The sequence below is a fragment of the Nerophis lumbriciformis genome, linkage group LG26 (assembly GCF_033978685.3).
Source record: "Nerophis lumbriciformis linkage group LG26, RoL_Nlum_v2.1, whole genome shotgun sequence".
NCBI lineage: Eukaryota > Metazoa > Chordata > Actinopteri > Syngnathiformes > Syngnathidae > Nerophis > Nerophis lumbriciformis.
Window position 1 is genome coordinate 7,154,438 of NC_084573.2, and position 17,480 is coordinate 7,171,917.

Consider the following 17,480-nt stretch of genomic DNA (forward strand, 5'->3'; position numbering starts at 1 on the left):
CCCGGAGATGGCACTCCACCCTTTTCCGGGAGAGAACCATGGACTCGGACTTGGAGGTGCTGATTTCCATCCCAGTCGCTTCACACTCGGCTGCGAACCGATCCAGCGAGAGCTGAAGATCTTGGCCAGATGAAGCCATCAGGACCACATCATCTGCAAATAGCAGAGACCTAATCCTGCAGCCACCAAACCAGATCCCCTCAACGCCTTGACTGCGTCTAGAAATTCTGTCCATAAAGGTTATGAACAGAATCGGTGACAAAGGGCAGCCTTGGCGGAGTCCAACCCTCACCGGAAACGTGTCCGACTTACTGCCGGCAATGCGAACCAAGCTCTGACACTGATCATACAGGGAGCAGACCGCCACAATCAGACAGTCCGAAACCCCATACTCTCTGAGCACTCCCCACAGGACTTCCCGAGGTACACGGTCGAATGCCTTCTCCAAGTCCACAAAGCACATGTAGACTGGTTGGGCAAACTCCCATGCACCCTCAAGGACCCTGCCGAGAGTATAGAGCTGGTCCACAGTTCCACGACCAGGACGAAAACCACACTGTTCCTCCTGAATCCGAGGTTCGACTATCCGGCGTAGCCTCCTCTCCAGTACACCTGAATAGACCTTACCGGGAAGGCTGAGGAGTGTGATCCCACGATAGTTGGAACACACCCTCCGGTTCCCCTTCTTAAAGAGAGGAACCACCACCCCGGTCTGCCAATCCAGAGGTACCGCCCCCGATGTCCACGCGATGTTGCAGCCGGGCATCACAACAAAATTAGGCATAGTAATGTGTTAATTCCACGACTGTATATATCGGTATCGGTTCATATCGGAATCGGTAATTAAGAGTTGGACAATATCGGACATCTCTAGTCTTGTCAACTGGTTTACGTCACGGTCACAGACACGTAGAAGGGAATAAATACACCTCAACACCACATTTGTAGAAGTATCTTTTTAATTCAGACATTTTTGAACAAAAGCATGTCTTTGTATGAAGGAACAAAAGTTAAAAAAAAAAAAAAATAGCGGTAGTTCCCTTCACCGTGGATGATAAATTGTAGAGTGTGCACAAAAAAAATAATATTATTATTCAACCTGATTTTTTTAAATCGATTCAGGATTTTCAAAAATCCGATTTAAAAAGAAAATATATAAAAATATTGTTTTTATAGGAAACTTTTTAAAAAGACATTTAGTAGGCCATCTCCATGCAAACAGAAGCTTTTCTAACCCATTCTCATTCTAATTATTATACCAAATAATACATTGTGGTTTGAATCAACAATCGATTCTGAATGAAACGGTCGCCCCAGGAATCGGATCGAATAGTCAGGTACCCAAAGATTCACAGCCCTACTAAATTGTCTCGACAAGCAACACCCCATGGTTGCTCACCACGTCTGTAAATGCAGTGTGGGACCGTGCTTCAGATTGGGACTGAAGTTCCCACAATGTTAGCTGCTGTGATGTTAAGTTTACAGATGTGGGATCTTTCGCCCGCTCGACAGCATCCCACACTTGTGTCTCAGCAAGGAGAAATAAAACAGATGTTTGCACAAAGAGCAACAGTACATGTTTAGTGAATCATCCACCTTTCCTCCTTCGTTCTGACACCGTGGAGCAATAAACCCCAGAGAAGCTCCTCGACTGTGTTCCCTCAAAGCGGCACCGTTCTTCTACTGCGACGGCGAGAAGGTCAGGATCATCCAGCCGATCACAAAGTAGAAGAGGAACACCGGGTACACCACCAGCCCCTTGCGGTTGGGCGGCTGGCTCCCGGCAAGGAAGGCCGTGGAGGCGAAGGTGGACCAGGCGAAGGACGCGGCGACCACCGCCAGCCGCACGGCGAAGCTCACGGTGCCCGTGCTGCCGAGCAGGACCAGCCGACACACGACCATGGCGACGGTCAGCGGCAGGATGCAGTAACCCAGCACGCACAGGCTCTGGAAGAAGGAGATGGTCCCGCCCAGCAGCTTGGAATTGAGCGTGATGATGATGGCGCCGAACCAGACGATGACGAAGACCTGCAAGAGAGTCGGGGACCATTTCAGCAACGTTTTCATACGAAGTTGGCATGTTTTAAGCCCAGCGCCACACGGCCGGGAAAACCAGTCATACTTGCCAACCCTCCCGATTTTCCTGGGAGACTCACGAATTGCAGTGTCCCTTCCGAAAATCTCCCGGGGCAACCATTCTCCCAAATAACTCCCGATTTCCACCCGGACAACAGTATTAGGGGCATGCCTTAAAAGCACTGCCTTTAGCGTCCTCTACACATACCTGCCAACTTTTGAAATCAGAAAAACCTAGTAGCCAGGGTCCAGGGGCCGCAGGCCCCGGTAGGTCCAGGACAAAGTCCTGGTGGGGGGTTCAGGGGGGCCCGACGCAAAATGATTATTAGCATTCAGACAGGTTAAAATGTTGCTAAAACCATCACTTTTCTATCAGTCACAGTGACTTTTCAAAACAAAAATATTACAGCAAAAATCATATGGGTTGATTGACATGTTTATTCTGTAAGCTAACTTCAATAGTTTGAAATTATTTTGACAGTTAATGCCAGTTATCCTGTCAACCTTTCACAAGACTTCAATTTGTTAATTGAAAGTATAAACAGTATAAACACTTTTTACAGTAAACAAATGGTAAAACAGTACTAAACAATTCCATTAAAAAAAAAATTGGTGTCATTATTAACTTTCTGTCCAAGCTTGTATAATCTACTGCCTTGTTCAATTGTACAAAATATTCTGTGCCTAAAATTCACATTTCTATCACAATTATCATACTGTAAACATGGTAAGCTAACTTCATTAAAATTAATAGTCCTGTCAATAGCATGGAATTACAATTCAAATGTAGTTTTTTTGTAAGCCTTTCAAAAGAATTCAAAATATGAAAAATTAATGAAAATTAATTTAAGCCATCAGACACTTGAAAAGTGGCACATCACATCTCTAATGTAATCATTTTAACTTTTCAACAGAAATAGCACTGCAAAAATATTAAGGACATACTTCTGTATTTTGGTAGTTATGCTGTCAACATTTAACAAGATTTCTTCAACTTGGACTTGAAAGCATAAATAGTATAAACACTTTTAACAGTATAACAGTACTAAACAATTCCAATAGATAACATTGGTGTCATTACCTTTTTGTGGCTAAAATCCAAATTTATTCTAGTCCATGCTCAATTATTGCCTCCGTAAATAAAACTTCGGCATTTATCACATCCAAAGAATCTGTTTGGGCGACGAAAAACGTTGAAAGTTTTCCACTTGTATCGCTAGCAACGGCATTAGACTTGTGTTTTTTTGTCCCAACGTGGTCTTTTACATCGCTAATTCCTCCGTGTCCGATCGAAAAATCTTGTCTGCACAAGGTGCAATTCGCGTAGTTTTCACCCTTTTTGGAACGGATAATTATTCCCGGATAGGCTTTTGAATATTCTTCACGGAATGACTGCAGTTTTCTTTTCGGTTTAAGACTCGTTTGCGATTTTTCTCCGGCTGATTCCATGATCGTTCGCTCGTTTGGAAACAATGGCAACTGGTGCCTCGTGCTTGGCAGCGGTGCTATAAATAGCCTCGCGCATGGCATTCGGAATGGCTCGATAGGAAGTTACGGGAAGCAGTGTCGATTGTCATTGTTGTTTCGCGATTTCGTGAATAAAACTTAAAAAAAAAATATATTTTTTTAATTAATGAAAAACCGTATTTTTTATCACTGCAACCGTAACCCGGAATAGGTTGATGAAAACCGTACTAATTACGGGAAAACCGGAGTAGTTGGCAGGTATGTCTACAACCTGTCATCACGTCCGCTTTTCCTCCATACAAACAGCGTGTCGACCCAGTCACATAATATATGCGGCTTTTACACACACACATAAGTGAATGCAAGGCATACTTGGTCAACAGACATACAGGTCACACGGAGGGTGGCCGTATAAACAACTTTAACACTGTTACAAATATGCGCCACACTGTGAACCCACACCAAACAAGAATGACAAACACATTTCGGGAGAACATCCGCACCGAAACACAACAGAACAAATACCCAGAACCCCTTGCAGCAATAACTCTTCTTGGACGCTACAATAACACCCCCCCCCCCAATCTCCCGAATTCGGAGGTCTCAAGGTTGGCAAGTATGAAACCAGTAGAGATGAAGTTTGAAAATAATCGAAGCGATTCTTATTCATCCCAATTCTAAATCGATTCATAAATTCCAAAAATCGGTTATAAATGAATACATTTTTTAAAAACTTTCTATTTTTTAAGAATACATTTTTTAAAACACATTTGTTAGCCATTTCCATTCAAAAACCTGTAACCTGTTTTGAAAAAGTTTAATTAGAATTAGATATGTCCGATAATATCGGGCTGCCGATATTATCAGACGGTAAATGCTTTAAAATGTAATATCGGAAATTATCGGTATCGGTTTTCCAAAAGTAAAATGTATGACTTTTAAAAACGCCGCTGTGTACACGGACGTAGGGAGAAGTACAGAGCGCCAATAAACCTTAAAGGCACTGCCTTTGCGTGCCGGCCCAATCACATAATATCTACGGCTTTTCACACACACAAGTGAATGCACTGCATACTTGGTCAACAGCCATACAGGTCACACTGAAGGTGGCCGTATAAACAACTATAACACTGTTACAAATATGCGCCACACTGTGAACTCACACCAAACAAGAATGACAAACACATTTCGGGAGAACATCCGCACCGTAACACAACATAAACAAAACAGAACAAATACCCAGAACCCCTTGCAGCACTAACTCTTCCGGGACGCTACAATATACACCCCCGCTACCACCAAACCCCGCCCAACTCAACCCCCCATAATAATAAGGTGTTAATTCCACAACTGTATATACCGGTATCGGTTGATATCGGAATCGGTAATTAAGAGTTGGACAATATCGGAATATCAGCAAAAAAGCCATCGGACTCTAATTAGAATTATTATACCAAATAATACATTGCAAATATTGGTGGAATCTTGAATCATGTTGATTCAAAAATCGATTCTGAATCGAATTGTCACCCCAGGAATCTGGTCAAATCATTAGGTGCCCCTGAACCCCTAAAAACCAGTCACTGTGTGTGCGTCACCTGAACAGCACGGTATGTTACGCGCCACGTAAGGGCGTATACCACTTAAGGCCTTCTTCTGTCCACAACTGATTACTAACTACATGTAGGACAAACACTTATAGTTGTGGTTATCGTAAGGACATGTGTTTGAAATTATTAAAAGCCTTTATAGTGTCGAAAAAATGAAAGAGTTGGCCATTTTTATGGTAATAACGATATTGTAAAGGACTGTTATTGATCCAATGTTAATGTGCTAAAACCTTGTTGTTGTTTAGAAGCCACATACAATAACTGATTATGTTCATGCACGTAATTTAATCACATTTGAACGTCTCTTTCAAGTGAACGAAGGAAACCAATTCAGTTGTAATTGTTTCGTTCTACCACACTATCCTCCCAGATTCACAATTATTGGCTTTATTAATTGAAGGAGTAATGACGAGTTAGTCTTTAACAGAAAGCAATCATCATGCGCACGCACCCGGCAGGCAGTTAACTTAGGGGAGGAGCTTATTAAGCACCTGAACCTACTGGAGCCTTTTAGCCGCTGTATTTACAATTAGAAATGGATGTATTTGAAACTGTAGAAGAAAACAAAATGAAGAAAATTCAAAGGAAACGTAACATTGGGACGTGATGACATGCAAAAGTGAAGCGGACATAGTCACGTCACTGTCAAATAACGGGGAAATGGCACCATCTTGTGGAAGGTTTATGAAAACAAAAGTCAAAGTAAATTATTTAAAAATAATTCTCATCAATAGTATGGAAGTAGAATTGTCTCACATCAACTTAAATATATCAATATGATATTAATACGTATGCATATACTAATAAATATACAAATACAAATGTGATGTACAAATAAATAAATAATTAGTGTAAACGTGTATTTGTAAATACTGTATATTTTTGAGATTTGAATATAAATATGCTTGATTTTTGTATTTGTATTTAATTTGCATATGTGGATCGCTTTTTTGCTTTTGTGTCGATGAGACATTCCTCCCACAAACCAGTTGCACAAATAAATGTGACCTACACACTCCCCTGAACAACCAACAGAGGGCACTACAGCCAGAGTGGTCTGGGTCACAAAATGCCTGGAGGAAAAGGTTGCATTGGGACGTGATGACGTGCAAAGCTAAAGCCATAGTCACGTCACTGTCAAATAACGGGGAAATGGCACCATCTTGTGGAAGGTTTATGAAAACAAAACTCAAAGTAAATTATTTCAAAACAATTCTCATCAATAGTATGGAAGTAGAATTGTCTCACATCAACTTAAATATATCAATATGATATTAATACGTATGCATATACTAATAAATATGCAAATACAAATGTGATGTACAAATAAATAAATAATGAGTATAAACGTGTATTTGTAAATACTGTATATTTTTGAGATTTGAATATAAATATGCTTGATTTTTGTATTTGTATTTAATTTGCATATGTGGATCGCTTTTTTGCTTTTGTGTCGATGAGACATTCCTCCCGCAAACCAGATGCACAAATAAATATGACCTACACCAGGGGTCGGCAACCCAAAATGTTGAAAGAGCCATATTGAACCAAAAATACAAAAACAAATCTTTCTGGAGCCTCAAAAAAATAAAAGCCATATTACATACAGATAGTGTGTCATGAGATATAAATTGAATTAAGAGGACTTAAAGGAAACTAAATGAGCTCAAATATAGCTACAAATGAGGCATAATGATGCAATATGTACATATAGCTAGCCTAAATAGCATGTTAGCATCGATTAGCTTGCAGTCATGCAGTGACCAAATATGTCTGATTAGCACTCCACACAAGTCAATAACATCAACAAAACTCACCTTTCATGCACAACCTTAAAAGTTTGGTGGACAAAATGAGACAGAAAAAGAAGTGGCATAAAACACGTCCTAGAAAGTTATACATGTAAACAAACTACGGTGAGTTCAAGGACCGCCAAAATTAGTAAGACAAAACGGCGCTCGCCAAATACTCGAATCAGTGAAGCATGTTTAATATAAACAATAACAGTAACAATTAGGGAGGTTTGTGTCATGTCTGTCCTCCCACAGGAACCATATTAAAACAAAAAATATATATATTTTCCCCCTCATCTTTTTCCATTTTTCATACATTTTTGAAAAAGCTCCAGAGAGCCACTAGGGCGGCGCTAAAGAGCCGCATGCAGCTCTAGAGCCGCGGGTTGCCGACCCCTGGCCTACACACTCCCCTGAACAACCAGCAGAGTGCACTACAGTCAGAGCGGTCTGGGTCACAAAATGCCCGGAGGATAAGGTAGCATTGGGACGTGATGACGTGCAAAGGTGAAGCGGACATAGTCACGTCACTGTCAAATAACGGGGAAATGGCCCCATCTTGTGGAAGGTTTATGAAAAACAAAAGTCAAATTAAATTATTTCAAAAATAATTCTTATCAATAGCGTCATTTATACATTTTGATTTTATGACCAAATTAAAAAAAAAAGTTACTCAAAAAACAAATATATAAAAACGAGCCATAAATCTCGTGTGATTCTGATATTACACACCTCAAACGCAAAATGGAGTGTGACACCCACGTCATAAAAGCACTGACAAGGGTCGTACCTCAGCAAACTGTGGCCCCCCCTGGTCCTCGTGGTCGGCCGCGCCGCCCTGCAGGAGCAGCGCCAGGGTGACGCAGAGCAGCAGGGGGCCCCACAGGTCCCAGTCCCGCAGCAGCTCCGAGCTCTGCTTGGGGTACAGGACGTGGACGAACTTCTTGCCCACGGCTCGGAGGTCCCGCATGATGGTCTCCTTCACCGGCTCATCCAGCGTGGAGAACTCGTCGTCCGGCCTGGAGGAGGCCGCGGGGACGGAGATGTCGCCCTCCACGGGGATGTCCTCCGGGACGGAGACGTCGGACAGACCCGCGAACTCCGCCGCTGTCGCCATTTTACTGCGATGAGAGGCGTCACTCGACGGCAGAAGCTATGTTGCGACTTTGACTATGACTTGTCGCCTTTAGTAGCAGAAAAATGTCGAATAATTGTTGAATAAATGTTGATTAAATGACAACAGGCCGTCTATCCAGCCTGACTTTTGCTCCACGTCAGCCGAGCATTGTTTATTTCCGCCTTCTGATCCTCCTTCGTGGGGAGCCTGGAAGTCAACCAACGACTCAGGCTCACTACTGCCCCCTTTTGGTTGACTTTCAGTGTTTCGAATATCAGTCATTTAGCCCGGTGTTTTTCAACATTTTTTGAGCCAAGGCACATTTTTGCGTTGAAAAAATGCGGAGACATCATTAAAAAACGAAACTCAGTTGACAGCAAAAAGTCGTTGTCGCAATTGTTGGGTATGACTTTAAAGCATAACCAAGCATGCATCACTATAGCTCTTGTCTCAAAGTAGGTGTACTGCGGTGACGTGCGGTGAGGTTGATGGCTGGTGAGGCACTGACTTCATCACAGTCAGATTTACAAACATATGAACCCTAAAGAGTATCTTATTCACCATTTGATTGGCAGCAGTTAACGGGTTATGTTTAAAAGCTCATACCAGCATTCTTCCCTGCTTGGCGCTCAGCATCAAGGCTTGGAATTGGGGGTTATTAAATCACCAAAAATTATTCCCGGGCGCGGCGCCGCTGCTGCCCACTGCTCCCCTCACCTCCCAGTGGGTGAACAAGGGGATGGGTCAAATGCAGAGGACAAATTTCATTACACCTAGTGTGTGTGACAATCATTGGTACTTTAACTTAACTTTAACTTTACACATACAAACTGTAGCACACAGAAAAGCACATTTAATTAAAAAAAAAGTTATTATGGTCTTTCCTTTACTTATAAAATAAGTCCATGAGCCGCTGTTGTGCTGGATTAATGCACCCCCTGACGAGAGTGTTATATCAACTAAAGCCCTCACTTAAACTTTCCACGTGCAAGATTGAATCTATTTAAAAAAGTGTAACCGAGGGTTTATAAATGTTGCCTATACTGTATGAAACCACAAAATAACAAACACGGAGGCTCCAGTTTACACAAGGACCACTTTATTTACCTTCTTTCAAAAATTTCCGCTCCACTCCAACGTGTCGTCACTTCCGCTCTTAGCGCCTTCAAAATAAGAGCTCAAGGCATATACTGTATAACAGCGCATAACAGGAACTTAACATCACAAAGAGAAAAGCCCATAAAAATAGGTTACACAAGTTATTTAATAAGAAGCCAAAAAGTGTAAAAACAATAATGTTCGTGTTGGAGGAGTTGTGAATTAGATACACCTGCAGTCTGCAGGTGTACCTAATGTTGTAGCCCTGCAGTCATTCACAACTCCTCCAACACGAACATTATTGTTTTTGCACTTTTTGGCTTCTTATGAAATAACTTTTTTAAATAGATTCAATCTTGCACGTGGAAAGTTTAAGTGTGGGCTTTAGTTGATATAACACTCCCGTCAGGGGTTGCCGTGCATTCTACGGCGGGGGTGCAGGAGGCGGGATTACTGGAGCCTCAGCCAGTGCGTCTTTTGCAGCCGTTCTTTGATTGCTCAGCACAAGAAATACGTTACACACATACAGTTGTTGACAAAATACACTGTACATTATATACCTCAGCTAACTAAACTATGGAAATGTATAATTTAATTCATATAGCAATACAGTCTCACTGCACAGCAGGCCAGCAGTTAGCCGAGTCCGCAATCCATGGTGAGGCACTGAGTGACGTGCCTCAACTGGCTGCTGATCACCGCACCGTCTCTTCTCAGTATTTGAACGGCAAATGTGAAAATTCAGCGATTTTAAATAAAAATAATCTAAAACGGGTGAAGTTAAATGGAAAATAACTTTATAGTATAATCACTGGATACATATAACAATTTAAATAAAAAAAATTCTTTTTTCAATTTTTTTTCTTTCCATGATGCACGTCACTGGTGTACTGTCACCACCTGTCACATCACACCCTAACTTATTTTGACTTTTTTGCTGTTTTCCTGTGTATAGTGTTTTTGGTCTTGTCTTGCGCTCCTATTTTGGTGGCTTTTTCTCTTCTTTTTTTTTTGGTATTTTCCTGCAGCAGTTTCATGTCTTCCTATGAGGGATATCTCCCGCATCTACTTTGTTTTAGCAATCAAGAATATTTCAGTTGTTTTTATCCTTCTTTGTGGGGACATTGTTGATTGTCATGTCATGTTGAGATGTACTTTGTGGACGCCGTCTTTGCTCCACAGTAAGTCTTTGCTGTTGTCCAGCGTTCTGTTTTTGTTTACTTTGTAGCCAGTTCAGTTTTAGCTTCGTTCCGCATAGCCTTCCCTAAGCTTCAATGCCTTTTCTTAGGGGCACTCACCTTTTGTTTATTTTTGGTTTAAGCATTAGATACCTTTTTACCTGCACACTGCCTCCCGCTGTTTCCAACATCTACAAAGCAATTAGCTACCGGCTGCCACCTACTGATATGGAAGAGTATTACACGGTTACTCTGCCAAGCTCTAGACAGCACCGACACTCAACAACAACACATCATTTGCAGACTATAATTACTGCTTTGCAAAACATATTTTTAACCCAAATAGGTGAAATTAGATCATCGCCCACGGCACACCAGACTATTTCACAGCACAATAGTGTGGTTGAAAAAGACTGATTTAGCCAGCTAATTATGGAAGTAGAATTGTCTCACATCAACTTATATATATCAATATGATAGTATTACATATGCAAATTTAAAAAAATATACAAATACAAATGTGATATACAAATAAATAAATAATTTGTATAAATAAACGCATATTTGTAAATATATTTTTGAGATTTGAAAATATATACAAATCCATCCATCCATTTTCTACCGCTTGTCCCTTTCGGTGTCGCAGGGGGTGCTTTAGCCTATATCAGCTGTATTCGGGCGGAAGGCGGGGTACACCCTGGACAAGTTGCCACCTCATCGCAGGGCCAACACAGATAGACAGACAACTTTCACACTCACATTCACACACTAGGGACCATTTAGTGTTGCCAATCAACCTATTCCCAGGTGCATGTCTTTGGAGGTGGGAGGAAGCCGGAGTTTCCGGAGGGAACCCACGCAGTCACGGGGAGAACATGCAAACTCCGCACAGAAAGATCCCGAGCCCGGGATTGAACTCAGGACCTTCGTATTGTGAGGCACATGCACTAACCCCTGTCTGACCGTGCTGCCCATATATACAAATACAATTTATAAATATAAAAATGTGACATACAAATAAATCAAGAATTTGTATAAATAAACATGTATTTGTAAATATATTTTTGAGATTTGAATATAAATATGCTTGATTTTGTATTTGTATAGAATTTGCATATGTGAATCGCTTTTTTGCTTTTGTGTCGTTGAGACATTCCTCCCACAAGCCAGATGCACAAATAAATGTGACCTACACACTCCCCTGAACAACCAGCAGAGGGCACTGCAGCCAGAGCGGTCTGGGTCACACACATGGTCAAACACTGGCGAGCCAATCAAAGCATACTTGCCAACCCTCCCTAAATTCAGCGCCTCTCCCGAAAACCTCCCGGGACAAATTTTCTCCCAAAAATCTCCCGAAATTCAGGCGGACCTGAGTCCGCTTTCCCACGATATAAACAGTGTGCCTGCCCTATCACATTATAACTGTAGAATGATCGAGGGCGAGTTCTTGGTTTCTTATGTGGGTTTATTGTTAGGCAGTTTCATTAACGTCCTCCCAGCGCGGTAACAACACACAAACCGTAAAGCAGTTCGTCTGCCGTAAACAGCAATGTTGTGACACTCTTAAACAGGACAATACTGCCATCTATAACATCAATAACATATACGGCTTTTAGAGAGTGCAGTGCACAACTACGCCCACAACAAGGAGACGAAGCAGAAGAACGAGGAAGATACAGCCATGGCGACGCCGACGACGAGTAAGATGAAGAAATACGCTTTGTTGCACCTTTCCTGCCTGAGTCCGGCGATTAGTTGCAAATCTTGCTTTATTGATTGCTTGCACACAGCCAATCCAACACAAAACAAACTAGTCTCGCCCGCCCTCACGCTACCGCTCCCTCTCTTCTCTCACCCACACACTCACTGACGTCACTCACCTCACATGCTCACCTATTAAAGGGCCACACACACACATACGCTACTCTCATAACAGCTTGTAAGTTCCAAGCCGCAGCTGCGATTGGACCTGGATAGCCTCCGGGAAGAAGTAGTGGACTACCAAGTGCTTGGCAGTGAAGATCTTCCTCAGGAAGCAAAGATTGACCGGTTTTGGGCCATGCTAGGGAGAGATGGAAGATTCCAGACTCTAGTGCATTTGATGAAAGCACTTTTGTGCGTGCCACACAGCAATGCATCATCAGAGAGGGTGTTCAGCATGGTTAGAAAAATAGTGACAGAGAATAGAACAAGGATGGACAATTCAACCCTTAACTCAACAATGAGAAATTTTATTTTTTATTTTATTTTTTTTATTTTATTTTATTTCATTTTTTTTTTTAAATCTTATTATTTATTTGTGTGTGGCGTCGCGCGGGTCTCACTTCCTGTTGGATGGGGTCCGTGCCCGTGTGGCCCGACCTTGCGCTGTGGGGTCTCTGTTGGTGACTTGGTGTGGTGGCGGCGCAGCCCCCGTGTCTGGTCTGGATGCTGTGTCCCGGTTGTTTGGGCGGTGGTGTGTTTGTGCGGGTTTGGGTTGGGGTGGGGGGCCTTTTGGTTGGGGGGGTTGTTGGTGTCTCTTGTTTGCGTGTTGGCGTTCGGGCTGACCGGCGGGCTGGCGCTGGCTGGTCTCCATGGCCCTGGTGGCGTGTGGTTGCTGTTCGCAGTTTTTCTTTGATCGCTTTGATTTGATTGGCTGGTGCTGGCTGTCTGGGGTTATTGCGGCTGCTGTTTCTGCTGCCGTTTGTTTGTGGTGTGGGCGCCCGTGGCTGCTGGGTCTGGTGCAGGGGTGTGGCTGATGTTGTGACTGGTGGCAGCGCGTGCGCGTGATGGCTGTCGGGGCTGACGAACTGTGTATATGTATGTATATGTGTGTGTATGTATGTATGTTTATATATGTGTATGTGTACATATGTGTATGTATATGTATATATGTGTATGTGTGGGTATGTATACGTGTATGTGTGTATGTGTGTATGTGTATGTGTATGTGTGTATGTATGTATGTATGTATATTTCTGGGGGTACGCTCTGGGCCTGCCTGTCAGACGGGGGTCGACGCCTCAGGCTACTGCATCCGAACTGCGTGTCTGGAGCTCCTGGGTCCCGCTGTCCATCCCTTCCGGGTGCCCGTCTTGGTTGGGGCCTGTTGGGCCTAGTCCCTGCGTCTATTGTGGTAGCTTGGTGCTGCAAGGTATTCCGAGGTGCTGCGAGTCGGCCAGTTGCTGGGGTAGTGACCTTGTTTGTCAGCATGTCTGTGATCTTCTTTTAATTCTTTTTTTTTTTTTTTAATTAATTAATTAATTAATTTATTTATTTATTTATTTTTTAAATATATTTTATTAATATTATTTTTTAATTTTTCCCCTCCCTCAGGGGGGGGGGCTCGGCGGGGCGGTTGCTGGTTGTTCCATCTCCATCGTTGGGGTCCCTGCGGGTGGGGTGGGTGGTTCCCGTGGCCCTGTGCCTGGGTGGTCCTGCGGCGGCCGGTTTGGGTGGGGTGGCCGGGGGCTGGCCTCGCCGCGCTCTCCGGGGGTGGGGGGTGGGCTCGTGGGGGCCCGGTTGCCGGTGGGGCGGGGGCGGTCTTCCCGTCCGGTTGCGGGGAGTCTCTGGGTCCCTCGGGCGGGGCGTCTCGCCTTTCTGCCCGTGTGGGGTGTAGTCTCTCGCTGGCTTGGGGTCTGGCTGTCCCCTGCTTTTCTCGTGCCCTGTCCTCTGCCGGGTGCGTCTGTCTGCGGCCTGCTGCTGGCCCTTGTGGGCGGTACGGTGGGTCGGGCTCTGGGGTTCCTGTCGCTGGCCGGCTTGGCTGCGTGGGGGCGGTGGTCCCTGGTTCCCTGGGCACCACGCCTCCTGTTTGTGGGTTGGGCTCTCGGGGGTGATGGGGCCGTGCTCTGGCTCCCACGCACTCTGGGAGTCGAATGTATTGTACATGCAAATTCACATATGCTCACATACGTACATAGGTACCTACGCTCCCACATACATACACAAATACAGTACATATTTACCTACCTAATGTTCGTACATCCACACGCACATTCAATATACAAACATACACATACACATACTGTACATATACATTCACTGTACAAACACATATACACATTCTGTACATATACATTCATTGTACAAACACATATACACATTCTGTACATATACAAGTACATATGCATACTTACACTCATGCACATAATCACGTTTCATCAAACATATATTAACGTTGTTGCCCTAGGGTAAACTGGGTGTAACACATGGCACACTGACAAAGCTTAACCTATTGTGACTATAACAATCTACAAGGTTAATGTAGGTTGCTTCTCTTTCTCCCCCTCCATTTTTCTGCATTCTTTCGTATCTCAAGTTATCATTACGTATATGTATTGTTGCATTTAAACAACTGTATTTTTGATAATAAAGGTAAATTATTGGTATTGTTCATTATCAATAGCGCTATTTCTATTGGTATTTGTATTGATCCATTTGTAGTGTAATAATGCTCATTGTCATTTCTGTATTATTTTTTATTTTTCGCTAACTGCTTATTTGCTATTACTTTTACCATCATATTTGTACATGTCATATTTGCTGATGTTGCTCTATTGTTGTTGTTGTTGTTGTTTGCTGTTGTTGTTTTTGTCTCTCTGTCTAATCCCCCTCTTGTCCCCACAATTTCCCCCTCTGTCTTCTTTTTTTTTTCTCTTTCTATCCCCTCCTGCTCCGGCCCGGCTGCACTAAATGATAATATAAATACATTTAATAAAGTCAAATACAAATAAGGCAACAAGAGAAGTATCCTACACTTCTCTTTTGTAAAGTAAATCTGAACAGCCGTCATGGGCATCTACATCAACTATATGATTTGCCTGAGAAGCTGGACAGGACATAAAAAAAAAAAAAAAAAAAAAAAAAATGAGTAGATGAGTGTTATGTGTGTGTATATGTGTAAATAAATGAACACTGAAATTCAAGTATTTCTTTTATTTATATATACATATATATATATATATATATATATATATATATATATATATATATATATATGAAATACTTGACTTGGTGAATTCTAGCTGTAAATATACTCCTCCCCTCTTAACCACGCCCCCGCCCACACCCCCCGACCACGCCCACCCGGAGGTCTCAAGGTTGGCAAGTATGCAATCGGAGGCACACTTGGAAGGGTTATATAGTGGATTATTATTATTACAATAATTATTATTATTGGATGGGTAAGTAATAACTAGTATTGATTACTGTTTCCGGTGTGTTGTACTACAACACACCGGAAACTATCTTCTAGATAGTTTAGTCAGTCACTCAGCTTCTACAGGTGTTGATGTGACGACGGCGTCTGGCAACATCCAAAATATCTAATGAAGTAAAAGTGGAAGTAGGAGAAAAAAAAGATCCTCCAGTAATGTACAGATACAGCATTTCAGTACTACTACTACTACTAGTGAAGTAGGCCTTAATGGCCTTGGCCTTAGCTCTACTTTGTTAGCTGCGAGCTCGGTTTCGGTTAAAATACAAATATATTAACGACGATTACGCGGTTTTTGAAAATCAACTCATTAAAGTAATGGCAGAAATTGCTCAAAATTGTTTTTATTTTATTTTTTATTTTTTAATTGAACAATACACATACATTTATAATGCACACAAAAGTCAAGGCACTTCCAACATAACCGCCACAGTTCATTGACAATATATCCTGACGGAGTTTACAAAAGTTGAGCTACAGAAAAAAGGACAAGATTTATTACATAACCAATTCTTCCCAAAATTAAAGAAATACAATTTGGAATTTATTATTGGAATATACCCTTCAAAGGATTTTTTGAAACTTGGTTGATGGCTGTTATATCTGTGGAGCTGTAGAGGATGTTAATCATCTGTTCGTGGAATGTGAGAGTGTACATGGGTTTTGGGAGGAGAACAGACATTGGCTAAGAAACAAAGATGTGGAATTGTCCCCATTCTCTATAGAAGATATCAAATTTGGTATTTTTTTTATAACGGACTGTAACATAGAAATGTTTGTAAACATTATTATGCTCCAGGCAAAACATTTTCTACATAAATGTCGATTTATTGGCGACTTGTCCAGGGTGTACAACGCCTTCCGCCCGATTGTAGCTGAGATAGGCTCCAGTGACCCCAAAAAGGACAAGCGGTAGAAAATGGATGGATAGATGTTGATTTATGAAACTAAGACCTACATTTTCTAATTGCCTAATGGTTTGCAATTATCAATCAAATCTTGGAGAATGACAAATAGTACAAAAGCCTTTAAAATAATTGTCATATCTGTGTGACCATGTTTTGTATTAGTCATGTTTTGTTTTGTTTAGTTATTGGACTCTTTAGTTTCTGGCTTTTCACTCCCTTGTCTTGTTTCCATGGTTACCCATTAGTTTCACCTGTTCCACGTTTGGACTCATTGTGCACTCTTGTTTGTCACCATAGCAACTCATTAGTTTTCACCTGTCACGTCACGCACCTGTTTCACGTTTTGAGTCACGCACCTGTTTTCGTTAATCATGTCTGTAGTATTTAAGTTCATTGTTTTCAGTTTGTCTTCCTGGCGACATCCCACATTTATGCTCTTCACATTCCTGACACTTGTTTTCATGTCCATCTTTCATGCTGCTACTTTAGTCCAAGCCAAGTAAGTTTTTGTTTATTAATGCTATAGTCTTTTGGTTTCATAGTTTGTTCTCCGCCACTGTGCGCGCTTTTCGTTTGTACTCCTTTTTTTGTCCTTTGTTAGTGTAAAAAATAAAAATATGTACTCCCATTCCCGTCTCGCCCGAGCCAACTTTCCGTTTCCTTCTGGAAAAACTAAACCCAAGGACCAAGTCCTGACAATAATATCATTGTTAAAAACATTTAAGTAATTTAGGTAGCCCTTTTTGTCTTTTTTTTTTTTTTATTGTATTTTTTTATTATTATTTAATTATCTATCTGTATTTGCTTTTGTTTTATTTCCTTGTTGTTGGAAGTGTCTTGAACGTTGAGTAAATTGCTGATGTGTGTTTGTTGTTCAATAAAAAAAAATTCAACATAACCAACAATCTAATCTACACATCAGGTTGAGCAAATCACGAAATCAGCAAAACATGTCAAGGAAAGAAAACAAAAGCAAATAAAGATAGAGTATTAAATATTAATAAATAATAATAATTTTTTTAAAAAGACAAAAACG

General features: G+C 41.8%; 1 protein-coding gene across 1 annotated transcript; it reads right to left on the reverse strand.

Annotated features, from left to right (window-relative positions):
* Window positions 1-1,018: 1,018 nt before the first annotated feature.
* On the reverse strand, window positions 1,019-8,292 carry yipf6 (Yip1 domain family, member 6). The gene is made up of 2 exons (XM_061987476.2): window positions 7,737-8,292; window positions 1,019-2,028 (listed from the first exon to the last, which is right to left on the reverse strand). The coding sequence occupies exons 1-2, from the start codon at window positions 8,061-8,063 to the stop codon at window positions 1,681-1,683; spliced, it is 675 nt and encodes a 224-aa protein (XP_061843460.1). The 5' UTR covers window positions 8,064-8,292; the 3' UTR covers window positions 1,019-1,680.
* Window positions 8,293-17,480: the final 9,188 nt, after the last annotated feature.

Excerpts from the sequence above, each read along its gene's own strand:
- yipf6 (XM_061987476.2), bottom strand. The coding sequence starts at position 8,063 with ATGGCGACAGCGGCGGAGTTCGCGGGTCTGTCCGACGTCTCCGTCCCG. Across the intron at positions 2,029-7,736 it reads GGGGGCCACAGTTTGCTGAG|GTCTTCGTCATCGTCTGGTT; the intron begins GTACGACCCTTG and ends ACTCTCTTGCAG.